The sequence below is a fragment of the Gymnogyps californianus genome, chromosome 2 (genome assembly GCF_018139145.2).
Source record: "Gymnogyps californianus isolate 813 chromosome 2, ASM1813914v2, whole genome shotgun sequence".
Lineage (NCBI taxonomy): Eukaryota > Metazoa > Chordata > Aves > Accipitriformes > Cathartidae > Gymnogyps > Gymnogyps californianus.
This window is the reverse complement of record NC_059472.1, coordinates 111,173,292-111,194,728: the sequence shown is the minus strand read 5'-3', so window position 1 is coordinate 111,194,728 and position 21,437 is coordinate 111,173,292. Positions and strand designations below refer to the sequence as shown.

At 36.4% G+C, this 21,437-nt stretch overlaps 1 protein-coding gene across 1 annotated transcript in view; it reads left to right on the top strand.

Moving 5' to 3' along the window:
• SUGCT (succinyl-CoA:glutarate-CoA transferase) overlaps positions 1-21,437 on the top strand; it is a 336,652-nt gene that overhangs the window by 137,481 nt on the left and 177,734 nt on the right. The window contains exon 12 of the mRNA XM_050891832.1: positions 1,328-1,430. Coding sequence (XP_050747789.1) covers positions 1,328-1,430 — 103 coding nt within the window. The remainder of the gene's footprint in view (positions 1-1,327; positions 1,431-21,437) is intronic.

Below are 21,437 nucleotides of genomic sequence, written 5' to 3'. Positions count from 1 at the left end.
GTGAAGCTTGGATCCGTACCTTTGCCATATACTTGATATAACTGTAACCTGTCACCATCACTAGTTTTTTTCTTTAGTCTAAAAGTAGCATGAAATACTTTGCAGCCAATCTCTGCATATGTATAAAAAGAAGTTTACAAAGTTTGACTTTGTACTGATTTAGGGGTTTTTGTGCTTTTGGGCTTTGTCTCTATTAACTTTCTGTTAGAAACTTGGAAGGGGTTTTTTGCATAACAACATGCTAGAAGTACAGCTGAATGTTACTGACGTTGTTCTGGATAACACTTAGGGAACTCTGAACTGGTGAGCTACAGAATACCAGTAATTGAGTGTCCCTTACCAAGGTTTCTATTAATTTAATTTCCATCAGGTCTTTAAATCACACCTAATTTCTTTTCAGTGCTGTACGTATCATGAAGTAGATCTTTTCTCTCTAATAATCTGGTAGACCTCTGTGTTGTTTACCTTCATGAAATTTAAGATATGATCTCCAAATAAGTTCACCTTTGATTCAGAATCCCAGATGGCTGCAGAAAATACCATCTCTCAGTGACTGGTATTGCTTCAAGAGTGTCTTTTCTTCATGTATGTAACTCTACCAGGCAGACAAGGAAAGAAAAAGTATCTAGCAAAAGAGGGGAAATAGAGTGGTGCTACCAGTTATGGAACTGAATGCTTACAAAGAAATAAGCTGAGCTTTTTATATGTTGTACAAGGACATGGAGCTCTGTGTTCACCAGCGCAGGCACAGTGTATATATGCTGAACTGGATGTCCTTAGGATAGGTTACACAATCATACAACAAATAAATATGTAATCAATGTTGTTATCTGACCAAAAAGTGTGGCTGTTAATCCTGACGTATGTTTCGGATGTAATGGAGGAAAAACACTGTGGTGCTTTACATCAGCTTTTAGTGAGCACTGTCGTATGTTAGACACGTACCCACATTATATCTATCTTTTTGTTGTTAAATATGTACATAAAAGAAAACAAATGTGAAGCGCATTAGTGTAATTAAGGACTGGAGGAAACCCATTGATCCTTATTTGAAACTGCTGATAAATTTAGCTTTACATCATTGCTGGATTGCTTCAGATGATCAGATAGAACTGGAAGTCAGTTCAGCTATGTTCTTCCCCCTACGTCTTTGGGGTTTGCATTTCTGAAGAACACGTGTAGTACATTTTCGTTATGTTATTCACTGCCTGGGAAGAAATCAGTGGGGAAGAGTATGGAAGCAGTGAGAGAGGGAGGAGACATGCTATACATTTTTCAGAATCTGAAAGCACAGAGTTGAAACCACATGCTTCTTATTTGCTCTTAGGTTTTCAGAAAAAGCAACGATCGAATGGTTGCAGCTCTTTGAAGGTAGTGGGGTTCCATATGGCCCAATCAACAATATGCAGCAAGTATTCTCGGATCCTCAGGTTGGTTCTCACCAAGTCTTTTCTATACATTATTACTTGTGTTTTACAAATGCTGAGTAATGATCACTTTTTCTGCTACTCAGACCTGGTTTCAGCTACTTTAAAATGGGATTTGAGAGTTTTATGGTGGATTGAGTTTAAGCCAATAATATGGCATAATAAGAAATAAATACAGATCCTTAAATGAATTATATGCTGGGGAACACAGATTTTGCCATAATGCATTAAACCATAGATATTCCATGTCTTGTATGGAGTCTGTCTTTCAAAAATGACTGGTAAAACAGGGAAAGAAACTGTAATATATTATGTAATTGCATTTTGTCAGATAAATATGCAGAAAAGTACCTTTCTTGCTGTCCACAAGCAACTGATTTTCTGTATGGAGTATGGATAACCAGAATCTATACTGTTTGAAAAGAATGGGCAACTTTTTGACTGGAAACAGAAAAATGAAGCACAAAAGTTGTATGCAGAAAGATTTTAACCTTTTCTTGGCCTGGTGGTTTCCCTGGCTGAGAACGCTTCAGCTTTTTATTTATTTATTTATTTTAAATTTTCAGTCTTTCACTGAATTGCATCTATGCTTAATTATAAACAATATTTTTACTTTTTAGTATCTGTAGAGTTATATTATCTGCATATTCCCTGATCCCTCCCCTTCTTCTCACCCTCTGGCTTATGATGGGTTAAAAGGCCCAACACAAACCAAATTATACTGTCTTGAATAGTGTAACAGAGTATTTTACAGTTATTCTATTGTGTGATGAATCTCCTTTAAATTAATTTCTAATAATGAGAGTAACCTGAAAAATGATTGACCATTGGAGGAAAAGAAAAAGCAGCCAATTTTGTACGTGTCCATGTCTACTGTCAAGAAGTGTTTGTCAGGATTGTGAATACGATTGTAGTCCCTGGGAAAGAACAACAGGCAAAACAATCTCTGTCATAAGGGAATATGTTTATAATACATATGTTTGTTATAAATATGTTTATTATCCTTTTAGAGGTATGAGACAATATTTGTTAGGCTACTGCAAGGAAAGAAGTTTTTTTTCTTAAATAAATAGGCTCTTTATCCTTAAAATGATGTAGTATCATGCTGTAAAGCATGCATGGGCCAAATTTTTCACTTCATAACTTTCACAGGAATTAAGTTGGGCTTTGAAGAACACACAGCAAGAGTATTTTACTCAGAACATAGTTGACTTGGCTGTACTTGGGACAACATTGGAAAAATATTCTTTGCTTTTTTTCGATGCTGCAAGTTTTAAGAAGTTAGGTCCACTCTGAAAGAGACGGCTTTTTAAAACATAGTATGTCATGGGATGGCCATTACCTCCCGAACTGAAAACAGGTTAGCTTGGTTACCTTGCTCTTGTTAAAATTCACCTAAATATTACATATATATATAAATTATTGTATATATTGTAATTATATATACTGGTTTTATATATGTCAGGTTACTACCTGACATAGTTAGCCTATCCATAAAAGGTATCACAGTGCTTTGCAGTCAGATACCACCATATGGCAGGTTTTTCAAAATATTTTCCCATAAAGGGGCATACTGATCTCTTTTTTTTTTTTTTTTCCTCATGAAACTGCTTGAAAACGTTGTCTTTTCTACACCCTTCTCTAAAATAAGTGGCACTCGGACACTATGTTCTTATTACTATTGGAAATGAAATGTCAGTATTTGTGGCGATGCTGCATGTTATACATTTGTTTTGTTTCTGGTGCTGCCTGCCTCCTTAAGCATTTTCTCAGTTATTGTTCTGTTCAAGGGGAGGGGGGAAAAAAAAAGAAAGACTGCAGTTCTTTCCTCTTCTTTCTTGACATATGGAAAAGTGTTGACATTTTAAGGTATTACTCTTATGGCATGACCTTTACTTTACATCACTTGTACAAAATTAAGCCCCCCACTCCGCCTTTACGTATCTGAGAGACCATCCAGCAGACCAGCAATTTGGAGAGTAGCATACTCAGCCTCTTAAGTATATTTTTCTAATTTCTACACAAGGTTTTATTTTGATGGTGAAGACTTCAGACCTTCACAGGTGGCTTCATTGCCCTGAGCCACTTATCCATAGCTTGGATTTAGAGGTTTAGGGACAGTTCAAGCAAAGCTTTTCACCTTCACATTTCTTCTGAACTGTAGTTTTTGCCATTGTACCTTGCCCAGTCTCCCTCCACTTGTTCATCTTTGTGCTGCTGTATAGACAGCATGCGTCTGGGATAAACACACATGCTTGTATATAGCTGTGCTCTTTCATAAGCCAGTCTGCAATTTTGGTTTCTGAAACCTCAAAAAGCATGACAGTGCCCTGAGACTATGTCTAAGACTAGGGAAGAAGTCTAGCAACACCTGAGAATCTGTAATCTAGGTATCCTCTGCACTATGAAATCCCAGTTATAACAGGGAAAAACCAGCACCCACCAAAAAGAACATACTGTAATCACAGCAAGATTTTTCTCATGTGTAAAGCTGAACCCAGTCATTAAGTATGAGAACTTTGTAATCATTCTTCACAGCGCTCCCGTTATACTGTGGTGGGTTTTTTCAGGCTCAGTTTAGATCAGAAAATACATTTCTAGGAAAGATGTTACTCAGCTTGCATTTAATAACCTTACTTACTAATACTGTACAACAACGAGTACAAACAGTGTGATGTAAAATGAAAGAGTTTATCATAATGCAGTAATCTGCTTTTCATATTCATTTGCTTTCAACCATTGCAAAGTCTCTAGAAAAACATCAAACCTGGTGATATTTCAGTATAGACAAACTCTAATCTACCTCTAATAGATAATACTTAGGTTTTGCTAACCTCTTCCATTTCGGGTGTTACCAGCAGAATTGGATCTAAACACAATTCCATTTTTTAACTTCATTTTATTGCCATTGTCCTCCTATTTGATCTACGGATTTTGACATCCATAATGCAACCATCATTCATTGTAAGTGCAGTCTTGCACCATTAGTGACCAAGATGCACTGCATGGATGTCAACAATCATCAAAACACATGCCAGCTCAGCTGTCACTAATGCTGCAAAGGGTGCACTGGGCTGGTACCAGCCAAAGACAGAAATCCTGGGAGGGGGAGGAATGGAAGCAAGTCTGAGGAGATAGGAAGGACAAGTAAAGGAGAACTGAAATGGTCTAATGGAACTTAACCAGCTACAGGTGGGTCGTGTTTTCAAATTTTATTTTATTTTAACTAAGAGGATCTCAGAACTCTGAAGGCCAAGAGTGGTTTGTATAACTTCTTCTGTAAACTGAGGTAAAACAACACATTTTTGATCCCAGGACATTTTGTTAATATCATTAACAGCTTCAATCATACTCCAAGTGGGCTGCCAAAAAACCAAGAAATTTTTTACTAAGTTGGAGTGCCAGGTGATACTGTTTTTTCCATGAATGGAGTGAAACGTCCACTTTTCCCACTGATTATAATCTTTTATTCATTTGTGAAGTTAAAATGAATACCACAGGCATTTGTACTGCTAAGTCAATCAGTCTGTGGATAGAATTATATGTGTACTTGTGCATGTATGGATAAAAAGGCTGAGAGAAAGAGGAGCAGATTTGCTAGTTAAGGGAACAATTTTCTTAAAAACGGGAGAGAGAAAAGAATGTAGACATTCTTACAAACTCTTCATAGTACAGTATAGACTATTTTAATGAAGCTTTTTATAGTCAAACTTTTTCAAGCTATATTTTAAAAATGTGTTCTTTTAACCAGGCCAAGATAGTACAAACATTAAAGGAATTCTTAAAACATTTTAAAAAACTTACTAGTGACCTCAGTATAGTCCCATTTAACATACTCTGGGGAACATGTGTATGAAATACAATGTGGTTTGAGGTTTTCCAAACAAAACAAACTTAAAAGAGAATACCATTTTTAATAGAAACTATTCAAATTCTCCCAAAAGATAGAACAAAACGAAAACAGGTACGCACTGTACTGCAGCTAAGTATGAAAGAACAAAGATCTTTGCTGGTTAAGTGAGGGGACTGAAGGGTTTTTTTGTTTTCTTTAAAATATTGCCTTCCCCTTTTTTACAATGTAATTTCTTTCACCGTTCTTAACCCAGTCTTATTACTTTAATTAAATGGCTGGCATATATAAGCAGCAACAAAACAACGCAGAAATATTATGGGCAGTTTAATAAATTGTTTGTTATCTGATGTTTTACCAGATTAAATCCATTCATGTTGATGAATTTTACTATATGAATGTTGCCAGCTGAAAATAAAAATGAAAGCCATGCAGTGGTACTCCCCCCCGCCCCACTCCAAAGCAGTTACAGTCATACCACACAAGTTGAGTACATCAGGTGTAAGACATCACCCTGATGCATCACTTCTGAGAAATATGGGGAGGGAAATATCAGAGCTGAAATATCACAGCTGGCCCTGATTTCAGCTCCTGCCAAACACCTGCAGACTCTAAAAGGATACCAAAACAAAACTCCACCCTGTGGCAAGAGGCCATCCCTTAACAACCCTTCCCTGACTTTGCATCACTATAAAAATTAATTTAACATTTTTTACAGAAACCTTAGTCTTCCCGTCCCAGAAGGCCATTACAGCTCCTTTAGCCATTTCTCTGAATATGCCTCAGAAAAAAACCCACAGTAAATTGAGTATTGAAATATCTGATAGCTGGAAATTATCTGATGTTTTAAGTTTATTATTTGTGGAAACTTATGAAGGTGGTAGGTTTTTTATTAACCTCCAGATTGTCTCTTATTTTGGAATTCATTTCATTTGAACACATCCTGGCAAAAGTTTTCTAGCACCTGGTAAAAGCTTCTACAATCAGTGTTGTGAACACACAGAACAGCAAAAGATACAATGTGTGTTGGTTTGTTGGTTTTGTTTTTGGTTTTTGGGGGTTTTTTAAATCATCTTATGCATGGTTGTTGTTGGTTTGGGTTTTGGCTGTTTGTTGTTTTTTTTTTTTTTAAATATGACCATATTTTAATTGTTATTCTTTGTTGAAATAGACTTTTGTGGCTCACTGAGGACTGTCCCAAGTTGAATGAAATTATATTCATGTCCATAATACTGCAGGGAGTTTTTTTTTTACGTGTAGAGGTTTCTGCAACTGAAAAGCAGTTGATGAAGGCCTGAAGTAATACGATGTGTCTGGAAGTAATTCCTAACAGACAAGAGAAAGAGAGGAATTAAATTTTGCATGTGTCTATTAAGTAAGTACTAAAACTGGTTGGAAATTTTCCGATGGAATGTTTTTACATTTAAAAATGCCAATCCATTGAAAGTCAAACATCCACACGATGTGTCTAAAATTAAATTCTGTTTTGAAAAAAATTCAGCTGTATTCCTGCCTGTCTTGATAAGTTGAAAATGTGCACTGCCTAGCTTTGATTTGGTGTTTCAAGCCAACTTTTTACTTCCATTTTTAAATTTTATGCAATTAAAAAAAACCCCACACCACCAGCCATACCCAACCCTTTAATTTTGTCAAAAGTAGTTCTTTTATACTAAATTACAAATGTTTTCAAGCTTTTGGTCTGTGGGAAATTTAGGGAAGTAGATTCTGTTCAAAAGTGGAAAGCATTAAGGAATGGAACATAGTTTGAAGAAGTGAAATGGAAAATCCAATTCTAAGACTGTTTGTAGTATGTGATTCCCACATATACACAATTATGCAGGCTTTATATGTGTTATGAGATAGTTCTATATCCAGATGTTATAGGAAGGGCTGAAAATGAGACATCACTTGTATTTTGGTTTGAGGAATATTTTAATAGAAAGTGTTTTTTAAATTTTGGCTGTAGTGAAATGTGGTCCATGGATATGCCATGTTTTTGTGTGGCCTGCCTATCTTACAATGACTAGTAGAGAGCATATAGTGGAGATGTCTTGAAATACAATGGGGTAGTAAATAAAAATGTATGTTTATATTAATGATAGGCTTTTGTTTGTACACACATTTAATATACATCTATTGTCTAGGTAAGAAGAATAATGATAAAGAAGGTAGTTCAACACTTTCTATTATGAGGTTTTGTTTTCACTTGCCTATAACTTTGCAGAGTTTGATCTGAAATTTCCAGTGCTGGTTGTCTGCTTAAGTCTGAAATACGTTTGGAAACATTTCTGATAAAATGATCCACTCATGTTTGATAACAAGTTTCCAGAAATCTATTGTCTACCATATCAACATATTCTTACAACTGGTTTTTGCCTGAGAGCTCTGCTGCTCTTTTTCAGAGAATTAGTTCTTTTTCAAAGAGATATGCTTTCTCCTGCTGCCACATATTCTGGTCTTTTATGTGTTTTGTGAGCCCAAAGGTGTCAGCTTTGCTTGAGACCTAGATTGGAAATTGTATAACTACACTAGATAAAATGGTTAGGCTTTTTCAATGCCTGAATTTTGATTTCTAAAAATGGCACAATAAATAAATAAGAACAACACAAAATGAGAAAATTGATCAACAACTTTATTTACTGTAGAAGAACCTCTAGTTCATAATCAAGTAACATCTTTGTGGTGTACCCTCTCCCTGAAGTGTGCAGGATAGACTTGACTGTTCAGGAGGAGAGCATTTAGTCTGCCTTGTGAAGCAGGTTGTTGTCTGTCACATTCTTAATTCATTTGATTCAGAATATGAAAAGTAGTGAAAGAGGTAAGAGGTTGCAGAAATATGGCTTCATTTTTATAGAAGTTGCATGCCAGACAGGAATCTCTTCCTGCATCTGCCACACAGCTCACACGTGGTTTTGGGTAAGTCACTTCAATCAAAATGTTAAAAGGTGATCATTAAACATGTGGGCCTCATGTTTTGAGCGCCTGCCTTGTGACGCTGTGTGCTAAATATGCAGCAGACTGAGTTCTTATGGATGTAAACGAAACTGTTTAAAGTATTCTTTGGTCATTTAAAAATGTAATATTGTTGAAAATGCTGAAAAACCTAACATAGTGATTTTACCCTTAGTTTTCTTTGTACTCTGGTTTCTTAGCCATGAAACTGGGACCCATGTAAAAAGCAGTGTTGTAAACACGCAGTAGTTATGCTTCTGGAAAGTATAGCTCCTAATGTGAGAGCACCAGAGAAATAACCCTTTGGGAAATTCTTTTTTTTTTTTTTTATTGTGTGATTTGAGTGATATATATTAAAATAAGACCTGGAGCTACACCTTACTTATAAGAAATAAAACCACTTTTGAATATCTTTTACTTCACTGAATGAGGGAGGAGCCTGACAGGAAAAAAGTCAAGCATGCACTTAAAGATTGTACTGTATTTCTTTTGTGCAAGCAAGCAAATGATGCTTAGTAGCAGCATTTTTAAAGTTTTCTTTTAATTTCTTTTAAATGTGTACATACATGAATGGTATGTCTTTAGCTAGTACTATTTGCATATGCATTCCATTGAAAAAAAGTTTAACGTAAGTATTTGTTGGTTACGGAGAATATTAAGTTCTCAAAAACATCTCATTAGAGGTCGTTTCTCATAAAATACTGAATTGTGTTTAAAAATTACATTGCAGTCGTGGCCATTCAAAGGTACGAAGAGTCACCTAGCCTTTTGGGCATTCCCTTTGTCGTGGTTTAATCCTAGCTGGCAACTAAGCACTACGCAGCCGCTCGCTCACTCCCCCACCCAGTGGGATGGAGGAGAGAATTGGAAAAAAGTAAAACTCATGGGTTGAGATAAAGACAGTTTAATAGGACAGAAAAAGAAGAAAATAATAATGATGATAATAATAAAATTACAATAAGAATAATGTAAGAATTAGAATATACAAAACAAGTGATGCACAATGCAATTGCTCACCACTTGCCCAGTCAGTTCCTGACCAGCGGCCCCCGGCCAGCCTTCCCCCCAGTTTATATAGTGGGCATGACATCATATGGTATGGAATATTCCTTTGGCCGGTTTGGGTCAGCTGTCCTGGCTGTGTCTCCTCCCAACTTCTTGTGCCCCTCCAGCCTTCTCACTGGCAGCGCATGAGAAGCTGAAAAGTCCTTGACTTAGTGTAAACACTACTTAGCAACAACTAAAAACATCAGTGTGTTATCAACATTATTCTCATACTAAATCCAAAACACACCATACCAGCTACTAGGAAGAAAATTAACTCTATCCTGGCCAAAACCAGGACACCCTTCTAGAAGGAGACCTGTCAAAAAGCCATGCTCAGGCTTTGAAGCAAAGAGCCTATTTTTGAAACCTCACAGTCTTTGTTAGGTCTCAGTGTTAGGAGTCCATAGCGCATGTCCCTTGTGCCTCAAACTCTTGGGTTAGTTTCTGTCCTTACAGGCGTTACACACTGGTTCCCTAACCTTGCAGCTCATCAAAGTGACATCAGTTGGTTTCAAAGAATCTGTATTTGGCATCTCGCAGTACCAGAGTATGCTCAGCATAAGGCCATCCAACTTTAAGATGTACTCAGCTAGATGATTTGTAACTTCTTAGAAATCCCTCACAGAGTGTGAGCCCATCTCTCACTCTGTTCATATAAACTGTGTAACTATGAGGTCAAGAGAGAGTTTTTAATTAACCCAGTTGTTGCATTTATCTAGTTTGATGAGTGTCAAGTCTGTTATATGTATGGGAAGAGGGGAAATACATGTATATGTATCTCATCAAGTCTCACAGCCTAAAGAGAGTTTATATGCTGAAGCAATTGATTCAATTGATTCTTTAGAAGTTTGTTGGTTTTTTTTTTTCATCTGAGCATTCAGTGAATCATTGTCACAAAGTAATGGTCAGTTAAAAATAAGTATTCTTTGCTTTCCTCACAGTATGTAAATTGTGAGACTATCTATGCCTGTTGGTTGCCCAACTCACAAGACCATACAAAATCAAGTAAGAAAACACCATTTTTTGTTTTAAAATATTTTTCTTAGGTAGATGTGGATTCATTTACTAAGCTAAATTACAGGAGAATCAATAATAAACACTGGGATTTCAGACTAAATTTTAGACATGCTTCGGTATATAACTTCCTCCAACAAAGGGTCATTTTTAAAATTTCCTACTGTATTTTTATGTTTTCAAAATTAATTGCCACCTTGTCTTCTTGGAATTCATATGAAGATAGCCTGGATATTTTTTTTTCCTTTCTCAGAGACCATAAGGGCTAGATTTTGTTATAGGTCTTGTTCACTTTTAAATAGATTCATTTGTAATCAATATAAGTAGTGTGGTGGAGCTTTGTAGTGTGAGTTATGTTTTGTAGGCATGAAAATACTAATGATATTCTGGAGAATAAGTATTTGGCATCTTGCACTTCAGAATCTCTCAAATGGTAGTAGCTGCAGATGATGATATATGTATTCCAGCAAGTGAGAAAATAAAATGGAAAATACAACAACAACAAAAAAAAGTGCAGAAACTGTGCAGATCAGGCTTTAGCTTTTATTTGATCTTCAGCTGCTTTTCCTGAGTACTCAATTTAAAAATGTTAGCTCAAGTCATGACCCTGGCCCATCACCCTGAAATTACGAGATTTCCCGCTCTCTTCAGCCTAAGTTCATCTTGGAGTCCCACTCACTGCTGAAAAAAAAGTGATCTTTTCAGATGAGATGCTGACATGTTCACTTTGCATTGTACTTATGCAATAACATTTAAAAAAATATACTGTTTTAGTTTTATGCCTCTTACTAACAAGGAGGAATATTTGAGCCATGAAAAGGCAATTATGTAGGCTGAGTAGGAGTGGGTATTTGAAGATTTAGATTTCCAACCACCACAAAAAGGCATTAATTAGTCAGGCAAGCTTTCTCTGTCATTGCCATTTTCCCTCTCATCTCTGACTGGTTTCATGTAAGTTTCTAGTATGATTCAAGTAGACAGTTTGTAAAGAAGCAGGAAGTATTTCCTCACTGTGCATGGTCACTGAGGCCAGGAGCATTACCATTGTTTTAAAGAACTCATCCTAAGCTTAAAACTGGCTACAGCATTCGGATGTCAATGCTCTGAGCAGCTGGCCACATGTTGAAATTTTCTCCACACAATTTCAATTGGCTACTTAGCAACCATAGCATTTATTTATAACAATTTAAATCAAAAGTTGTGTAATTTTGTAGTATATGTTTTAGGGGTAAAACTTCTTTTGAATTACATATAAATATTGATTAATGTTGTTGGTGATCTCAGGTGTTCTTCAAAACTTTTTTAAGTCCTGAAAAATGATCTAGGTGTATTGTTAATCAAAACTTGGCGCTTTTTTTTTTTTTTTAAATCAGGTTTACAGACAGGCCTTTGGGATGACCCAATTGAATTTTAATTGTCTAGAATGACACCTGAAACACATCTGTCATGGTTTAACCCCAGTCAGCAACTAAGCACCACGCAGCCGCTTCCCCCTTCCCCCTCCCAGTGGGGTGAGGAGGAGGAAAGGAAAAAAAAAAAGTAAAACTCGTGGGTTGAGATAAGAACAGTTTAATAACTAAAGTAAAATATAATACTAACAATAGTAATAATGAAATATAATAATAATAATAGTAGTAATGAAAAGGAATATAACAAAAAAAGGAAGGGGGGAAAAAGAAAAAACAAAACAAAACAGTGATGCACAATGCAATTGCTCACCGCCTGCTGACCGATGCCCAGTTAGTTCCCGAGCCGCGATCCGCGCCTCCCGGCCAACTCCCCCCTGTTTATATACTGGGCATGATGTTCCACGGTATGGAATACCCCTTTGGCTAGTTCAGGTCAGCTGCCCTGGCTATGCTCCCTCCCAGCTTCTTGCACACCTGCTTGCTGGCAGAGCATGGGAAACTGAAAAATCCTTGGCTTAAGATAAGCGCTACTTAGCAACAACTAAAACATCAGAGTGTTGTCAACATCATTCTCACACTAAATCCAAAACCCAGCACTGTACCAGCTACTAAGAAGAGAGTTAACTCTGTCCCAGCCGAAACCAGGACAACATCATAGCTCACAGAAGAGGAAAATGTATTTATATTTTTATGGATGCCTGTAATGGCCTATTAAAATAAACATTCCTATAACGGAAGAGTCACTTCAATGTGAAGGTAGTGCATTGAAGATGATAAGTGGTAGTATTAAATATGGAGATCCTGGCTCACATGTGAGAGAAGACAAAGAGAATTCAGGAATTTTGAGCCAAGTTTAGGAATGGCATGAGGAAGACACAAGGATAAATTGAGATGCCAAGCAGACGGTATTTACACTGTGGATCCCAGTTTAATTTCTAAGGAAAAAGAAGTAAAAAAAGACCCTCTTTAAAAACAAACAAAACCCCATCCTAGCATTTCTTCCCTGCTGTTTTGATACCAATGTTGCAAACATTGTATTCATCATCCATGATGCACTGTACATATTGGCAATCTAGGTTGACAGATGGATCTGGGAATTTCGGGAGTCAGGCTATGTCTCCTAACAACCTGTGAGGGCCAGTCTGAGGCGTTGCTATTTCCATGAGATGCATTTTGGAGAGAAGCTTCTGCCAAACATAGTCGGATGCTCCCTTGGTGTGGTGCAGGCAACTGAAATGCATCTTCCCGCAGTCCTCAAGTCACACCTGAAGTAGGCATGACCAGAAATACCATTTAGAATCTGCACATCTTGTTCTTTCAGATACTGTATATCCACAGGGTCACAAATGAAAAAGGGAGAAGTTAAGATTTCTTTAGTCCTTCCTGTGATGCTCAAGACTACGCATTTCTTTAAAACAGCTGAAGTTTCTGTTCCAGTCATCAAGATACAGGCTTTGAGTTTTAGAGAAACTTTGATGTTTAAATCAGTTATGTAATAACAGATTTTGTAAAAAAAACTCCCTCTTTTTCCTCCTACCCCTGAGAAATCATGAAGTCAGAAGAATATTTACTGACAACTTGAGTGTGCAAAAAATCCCCCCCGAATTCATATGTCATGATGCTCCCTTAGATTTGAGGGCTACCATGTACAGGGTACGAGGAAGTTGTAAACTGGCGTCATTATTTTCGGAAGGGAGATGGCATCTTTCAGGCTCTGAAGTTATCAAGATATTATCATATTATTATCATTATAGTAATTTCTATTTATACTGTCGGCAGATAAACCTGACTTTTTGTTTGGTAGTTTGTATGAAATTCATCAAGATCATGGTCTTGATAAAGGAATCTCTGTTACATCCCACAGTTTCCCATATAGGTTTGCTATCTGACCTTTAACGTATGTGTCTTACATAGGAATCGGCCATCTTTCAATGACTTTCTTGAGCTCTTTTGGGGTATGTTATTGGTTCATTTTGAGATCTGCAGTAGCAGATTACACTTTCCATTTTTTCTTCTTATATGTACCTTGACACTAAAAAGTGCTGACAGTGTATAGCATGCAGATGCTTTATTCCTACTACTTTCTACTTTCATGGCATTGCTTTTCATCTTTATGTATTTTTCAAACTATTGATTCTTTGTTTTTAACATTTCCCTTGTGAATCTAACATTAAATCTGGAATTTGTGTTTCACTGTCCATATAATGTCCATCCATTTTCGGGACACACAGTATCCAGAATGTATAAATGTAGTATTTATACACAACTTATCCTATTGCATAGTATATTCTAGTGGGAACTTAAGTTATATTGATGCAGTATTCTGGTACTCCTTATTCTTCACCCTAAACTGATATATTTGAAAAGAGAGATACTTTGCTTGGCGAGCCCTATTGATTGTGAGAACTTGTTGGATTTTTCAGTGTTACATCCTATTCTTAGGGTGTAAGAATATGCATTTAATAGGAATGTATACTTGAGGCTTTTGTAAGTCATGTGTTTTGAAACACAGAAAATATGTCCTTAATACAGACTGATTTTTGTTTAATTGCCTTTTTTCTGTCATAAGCTCTAACTCCAGTAAATACGCTGCTACAACTAGTGTCAGTTATAAATATGTGTTATTAAAGGAATGTGACATTCAGTGTCTCCACAGTGAAATTTCAAAATATTTGGAAATTTAAATAACATACTTTCATGTCTTTATCCTCTGAATATGTCCTTTCAGAATCTAAAAAACTAAAATATTACTTGGCCTAACAGCTATTCTAGTTGAAATTAAGGGCACAGCAAGACCAGTGCAATTGCTAATCAAATAAATATCTAATCTATACTATATTACAAGCAGGTTTATAAAAATAACAGCAAATTATAGGTTCCTTGTGACATATTTGCTATTGCAGAAGACTCTTCAATCCATGCATTTTTCCAATTTTAGAGCAAAATGCAAACACATTCACTCTCACTGTGTACATCTTACTTCTCTTTTTAGATGAGTGATGGAAAAATAAACATGAAATGAAAGCATGTGGAGATAGTTTATATCTTTACGAGTCATCTAGGAAAGGGTGTAGAAAGAAGTGTTACTGTCATTTCACAATACAAAGCACTTTTTCAGCCTTCTTGGCTGTTCTAAGTGAATTTTTGTTTTGAACATACCAAATTCTGTGGATACAAACCTTCAGCTGCTTCAAAAGGAAAGGCAGATGCACTCATCATACTGTAGGTGTACTCTCTTTGAGATTATTGCCTTTGCATCAGTTTGACCTGTATCAAATCAAAGCAGCAAAAACCAGTGCTGCAATCATAGCTGAAGTAGCTGTCTAACTGACCATCTAAATAATCTCAGAAGTCAGTAGGGTGATAGGTGCAACTGAAATTAAGTATTTGCTTAGGTATGAATAGGGTTTGTATTTAGCTATGCCCTTAATTTAAAAATTAATATGAAATATCAGTATCCAAGAAATGTGGATGTTAAAAAGACAACAAGGTATATTACAGAAAAAAGCAACTGCTCTACAGCTAGCCATTGAGTTTGGTTTGTTAATTCACTGCTTGCTTTTTTCTGATAAAACTGCCAGTAGGTATGCCAGCCTTTGGGTGGGCAGAAATAAACTTTGACATGGGTATTTACTTTAACACTAGATCACCAATTCATTTATAAAGGCCACTATTTTTTTGGAGGGGATGTGGAGAATTTAGTGCTAATTACTCAGTCTTGACTGCTCAGCAGGTGACAACAGAAGTAACTAAGGATTCATAAGTAGATTTGATGTTTTTGAAATAAAGTATTTTTTCAAGATTTGTCAGGAAATTTTTTTACTGCATTTTGTACACATTATGTAATTAAATGGGACGAAATAAATGTTATACCAAAGTATAAAATCTATACATAGCAATTACAGGCTCGAAATTTATATGTATAAAGTGTAATTAGGAATTATTTCACCAACTGTAGAATAAGAGAACATAGTCTTGTTGCAGAGGAGTCCTGCCTGCTGCTCTGTGTGGTTACTTTGTAAAACATCACATTTGCCCGAAGTTCTGAAAGAGTCTAAAATTGCATGTAAAATACATTGCAGCTTGACATAGCTGTATTTGAAATGATCATGGAGGATGAAAGATAATGTGAAATTTGTTCTTGCTTAGAAAACCTCCATCTTCTTATTTATGCTAACTGAAGTAAGTTATAATCTCCTCAAAGATATTATGTCCCGAATTCCTGTTTCATTTCTAATTTTAGCATTTGTTCAAAATCTCCAAAGAGCTTACACAAAGTAATAAAAGTATGCATAGGGAGATTGCTGTAGTTGATAATGGCCATCATGTTTTCTGTTTAGTGGCTGCGTGTTTTAGTTGGTTCAGTTAAACAGTGAAGTTCTCCCCTCTCCCGCTTACTCCCCTGTATTGGTGTCATTGCAGCTGTTCTCAGGAAAGTAAAATACTGAGTATATTTGCTGACCTAACAATGTTTTCTGTTACCAAAGCAAAGGATTTTTCCTAATGTGTGTAGCCTCCTACTGACATGTACCCTTCCTAGCAAAGAAGTATTCAACAGATAAACAGTTCTTCACTGCTTCCTTGAAAAAACTGATGTATGGGCCTGACTTTCTCTCCTGATTGGAAAATATAGCTTAAAAGCAGGTTGTTTTTTTCTTTTGTGTTCTCTGTCTTAGGCTTTTGGGTTTTTATACAACAATTATGCTAAACAGAATTGCGCTAATACTTTTTTGGTGAATCATTCACTAGAAGGGTGGTTCTGGAGCAGATAAAATTATTTGTAATTTGTATCAAATTCACTAACTAGCTTTAAAGATTGTCAAAAGTTTAAATGTGAACAAAATAGTAAGGAGATGATGAAGCATTTTCTTTAAATTTACTGTATCCTGGATCAGAAGAGAGATCTGAAGAAACATTTCCCTCCACTCAGAAGGATGATCACTGGCATAAATATTATTATGGTACTCTATTATGATTATGATAATATTAAGATGGGATTTCTTTTCCGTAAAGAGGAATAATAGCAGTACTGAGGTTAAATTAATCCAAGTCATCAATTTTTCTGATCTAATGAGCTGCCTACTGAACAGCTGAAAACTGCAAGATACCCACCAGCTACTTTGGACAAGTGGAGCAGGGAGAGGGTCTATAGAAGGAATCTGGAAGTGGTTCACAGCAGGGATATATAAATGGTTCAGTTAGAACATCTCGTGCAGTCCAAAGAAGATCTTTTCTTCCTCTCGTACTGAGGAGAAAAAAGCTTGCCTTCCCGCCCCCCCCCCCCCCCCCCGACCTCTAATTCTAGTTGGTCTAATTTTTGATTTGAGATTGGCTAGCAACTATTCATATAGCTCTGGTGTTTAGAAACTTTAAAAGTAACTTCATGCCAAATATATAGTTAATGTTTCTAATAAAATCTTGCTCACTTATTGCTCCAAATACATTCATGAGCGTTCTGACTTTCCATACTCTTTGGAAGATTTATGCCAAAGCTCTAGATTTTTGATAAAATATTGCTTTTAAAACACAGATTTTTAATGAAAATTTGACTTTCAGATGGAAAGCCTGACTTCATAATCCAGCTTTCTGTATTGTGGAATTAATACATGCTTTTGAAACAGTTGCAATTACTTGGGTTTTTTTGCAACTGACTTGAACTCAGTTAAATATTACACATTTAAAAACGCTTCCCTATTTTTTAAATTGGTGCTGTTTTGTACTGTGCCATATATCAAGATGAGTCTAATGATGAGTAATGGCAGAAGGCAGAATAGGGAAACTATTATTTATATTCATTTTTAGGCAGAAGGTTCTTCATAGATTGGATAAGTTGGTTGTCTTGAGTAAGTCGATGATTTAAAGCTTCAGCAGTGTGGCTAACTTCACGGCTTTGCATACAGTGGCAAGAGTTGTCTGTTGATTTGTGCATTTCCTTGCTTCTAAGCACCTGAGAAACACAAATTTCTGCAAGGAGTGTTTTATGACAGTTCAGCATGGCAGGGCCTTGGAATATGTTTTTTTGTTTCTAAGTAGGTAAATGCCAAGACAGAGATAGCTACAATAGAAACAATTTATATATGCTTTTTTCAGAGCAAGATGGGATCTCCACCTGCTTGCACTTATTTTGGACTTTTCCTAAACTCAAACAGCTCCAGGGACTTGAATCTGAAAGGTGCTGAGCATTTCTGACCCCAATCCATCAACCAGCATGCTTCTTGTGCAATGTTGCATTCACAGCAGTGTGATTACTCATGCTGGTTTTTTTTACTTTGTACTAGTGTACACTTTACAATGTTTAATAGTTTCAATTTCATTATTGAATTTCATATATTCTTCCTCTTGTAAAGGGTTTTCTTTTCATATTTTTGTTTCTGTTGTAACTGCCTGCCTCAAATGGTTTGTGTTCTGCATGGATGAAAAGCTAGGTGGTATTGCTGTTTTGCATTTTTTTCAGAATTGTTTGCTATGGTGTTCATCCATATATGCCTAGTCTTTCTTTCCCTCTGCTGGAAGTACTGTCTGTTCCTATTGCTGGTTTTTGCCATGCAAATTCTTTGGGGCTTTTTTTTTTCTTTTTTTTTTTTTTTTTCAAGGAAGTAATTGCGATTTTAACATCTAGATGCATTCACTCAGTTCTCCAGTGTGATGGCTGATACACTGTCTTTTTGTCTAGTGTATTTTATTGAGACTTTTTAAAAATTATTTGGATCAAGGAATGTACTTCCTCCATTCATTTGCATGCCACGCTTCTCTGTATTGCTGAATACCTAGGAACAATACCAGCAATGTTAATCAAAAAATATGCATCAATGCAAAAAAGCATAAATGCGATTATGATATAGTGTAAGTTCTAGCTGTTGTACTATGCTGACTACCACAAAATTATTTGTCCAATTTAGTGAATTTACATATTTTTATTAATTGGAAACTTCATTTATTTCATGCAGTGTTGCATGGAACATACAATACAGTTTGTGAGTTCAGCCTTTGTATACCCAATCCAGGTATACAATACAGTCTGTTTCCCTGGGGTCCCTACTGGGGCCAATACTGTTTAAACTCCTCATTAATGACTTGGACAATGGGATTGAGTGAACCTCAGCAAGTTTACAAGTGACACCAAATTGGGGAGAGTAGTTGATATGCTGGAGGGTAGGACTGCCATTCAGAGGCACCTTCACAGGTTGGACAAATGGGCTAGCAGGAACCTCCTGAAGTCCAAGAAAAGCAAATGTGGAGTCCTGCACCTGAGATAGAATAGCCCCATGCAGCAGTACAGGTTAGGGATTGACTGGGTAGAAAGCAGCTTCACAGATAAAGACCCAAAGATCTTTGTGGACATCAAGTTGAACATGAGTCAGCAGTGTGCCCTTGTGAGAAATACTAATTCCATGTTGCACTAAATTAGTAAAATCACAGCACCAGAAGTGCATGTTGACAGGATAAGAGACAGTGGACACAAGTTGCAGCAAGGAAAATTCTGATCAGATATAAGGAAGAAAAATTTCGCAGTGGAGTTAGTTAGGCTTTGGATCAGAGATGCTGTGAAATCTTCATCCTTAGAGACAGTCAATGCATGACTGAATAAGACCCTGAACAGCCTCATCTGACTTTAAAGTTGGCCCTGCTTTACAAGGGATTTGGACCACAAGACTACCAGAGGTCCCTGATGATCTAAATTACTCTAACTATATATTTAAAGTATGATTGCATTAATTGTTTCAAAGGCACAAGTGGTGGCATCTAACTAGGCATGCAAGCTAAATTGTATGACTATGCAAACACTTCTTAATACAGGTTTGTCAAAGGGCAAGCAACAGTTGAAACTGAAAAGGTAGGGGATTATCAATATTTCAGTAGTTTAGAGGCATTTTAAAGCTGAAATTTCAGCAGGTCTGTTTTTATTTATTTGTTTTTAGTGCTATCATTCTTGCCTATTTCTACAGTGGATGACTTTTTCACACTAACAAACTGGATCAGGTTGCCAGCACCTGCAGAATAAGGAGAGGGAGAGATTTCCCCACCTAAAAGACATATTTTTGAATAACCTTTTCTAGTCTGAAGAAAAAAAGAAAAGAAAGGGGGGAGGAAGTGATTTTTAGGGTCCGTTGTATAAAAAAAAAAAAAGTTAAAGAGAAAAAGGGTGCATAAACCAGACGGTTTTATTTAAAGCATCCAAAGCTGATAAGGGAAAAAAAATGGGGATACAACACACAGGCTGCAAATACAGTTCTCATGATTTAAATCTGGAAGGCTGTACAGTACATCTGTTTAACATCTTGCAGTTTCAAGAACTCTGCCTTGAAAACCTTCTGTCACAGTGACACATGAATAAAAGGTTATGTTATGACTTTCAGATGCAAACCTGTAAAAGGTTTATCTAATAGCATACCCATTTTATTAACCCATTGCTGCTGCTCACCTATAACTCTCTTTTGCCAGCAGTTTTGGGAGAGATTCTACTGTGTAATGAAAAGAAATGTCAACTCAGACTGCAAAAATAATTCTGTAATGGCATTAAATGACTTATTTGCCATATGTAAATGGAAAATTTACATATCTGTATACCTCCTCATCTGTTTTCTCCATTGCTCTTAATATTATTCAGCTATATCATTTTTTTCTTTGATTAAAGAAATGGAACAGGTTATTCTATTTCTGACATAAACTTTGAGAACAATTAGAGTGGCACAGAATAATTTGAACAGTTTCAAGATTTATGATACCATAAGGGATAAAATACTAGAATGGCTTAAAGATGGTATTCTTGATTCAGAGGTCTGAGTTTAAGGCTATGAAGTTAAAAGAAATAAGGGTGTAATGGTTGCCTTCTCATTAATATTTACTACTTCTGCATCTCAGAATTTGAAAAAATTATCAACCTTTGCTCATAGGACAAAGCTATAGTATAAAAGTTGTGTTGTCAAAATCTTCTTGACAGAGCTGTGCTAGGAAATGTTTATCAGGCTAGGCTGAAGTTTGCTTAGTTATAGAAAATGTAGTTAGTGCAAGAGTGGTTCTCCAGGGTCCTACACATCAATTACCTAGGAGCCTAGTGCAAAATACAGGGGGTGCTATGATCCATTTACTGGAAAATTTCCTTTAACCTCTTAAAACAGAATTTGGGGCAAACTGCCCTGTCTTGCCTGCCTCTGACATATTAGTACCAATATTGCTCATTGAGTCAAAGAGAAATGAGGGCTTTATCTACTGCTCAGAGGTGCTTCGTACCTTGCCAGATCAGGCTGTGCAAACTTCCATCCAAACGTAATGGTTGAAGTCTGGTGATTCCAAAATTAGAGAGTCTGGAGCTTGATTGTAATGCTTGTCACTTCCACAGTTTTTCAGAGTGACTTTGGTTAAGTTATTCAGCTAGGTAGTGCTGTGGTTTCCATATTTACAAAATATGGAGAGTAATATTTACCTTGCTGAAACATGCTTTATTCATTGTCTGCAAAGTACTTTAGAGATCCTTGGTTGAAGTTTCAATGAGTGCTGCTATTTAATATGTTGAAGTGTGATTTGTTGGTTTTCTTTACAAGGCACAGATGCTCCCCAAGAAACAATGGTAATTTCTTTACCTAAAGGAGCTGATGCCACGCATACAGCAGACACATCACAACAGTGAGCTCTGCTGTATGACCTACAGTGAGTGGGCGTGTGAAAGAAAGGGAGATAGCATTTCCTTCATAGACATACACACCCTCTGACCTAGACTAGAGAAGAATCTGCTTTGCA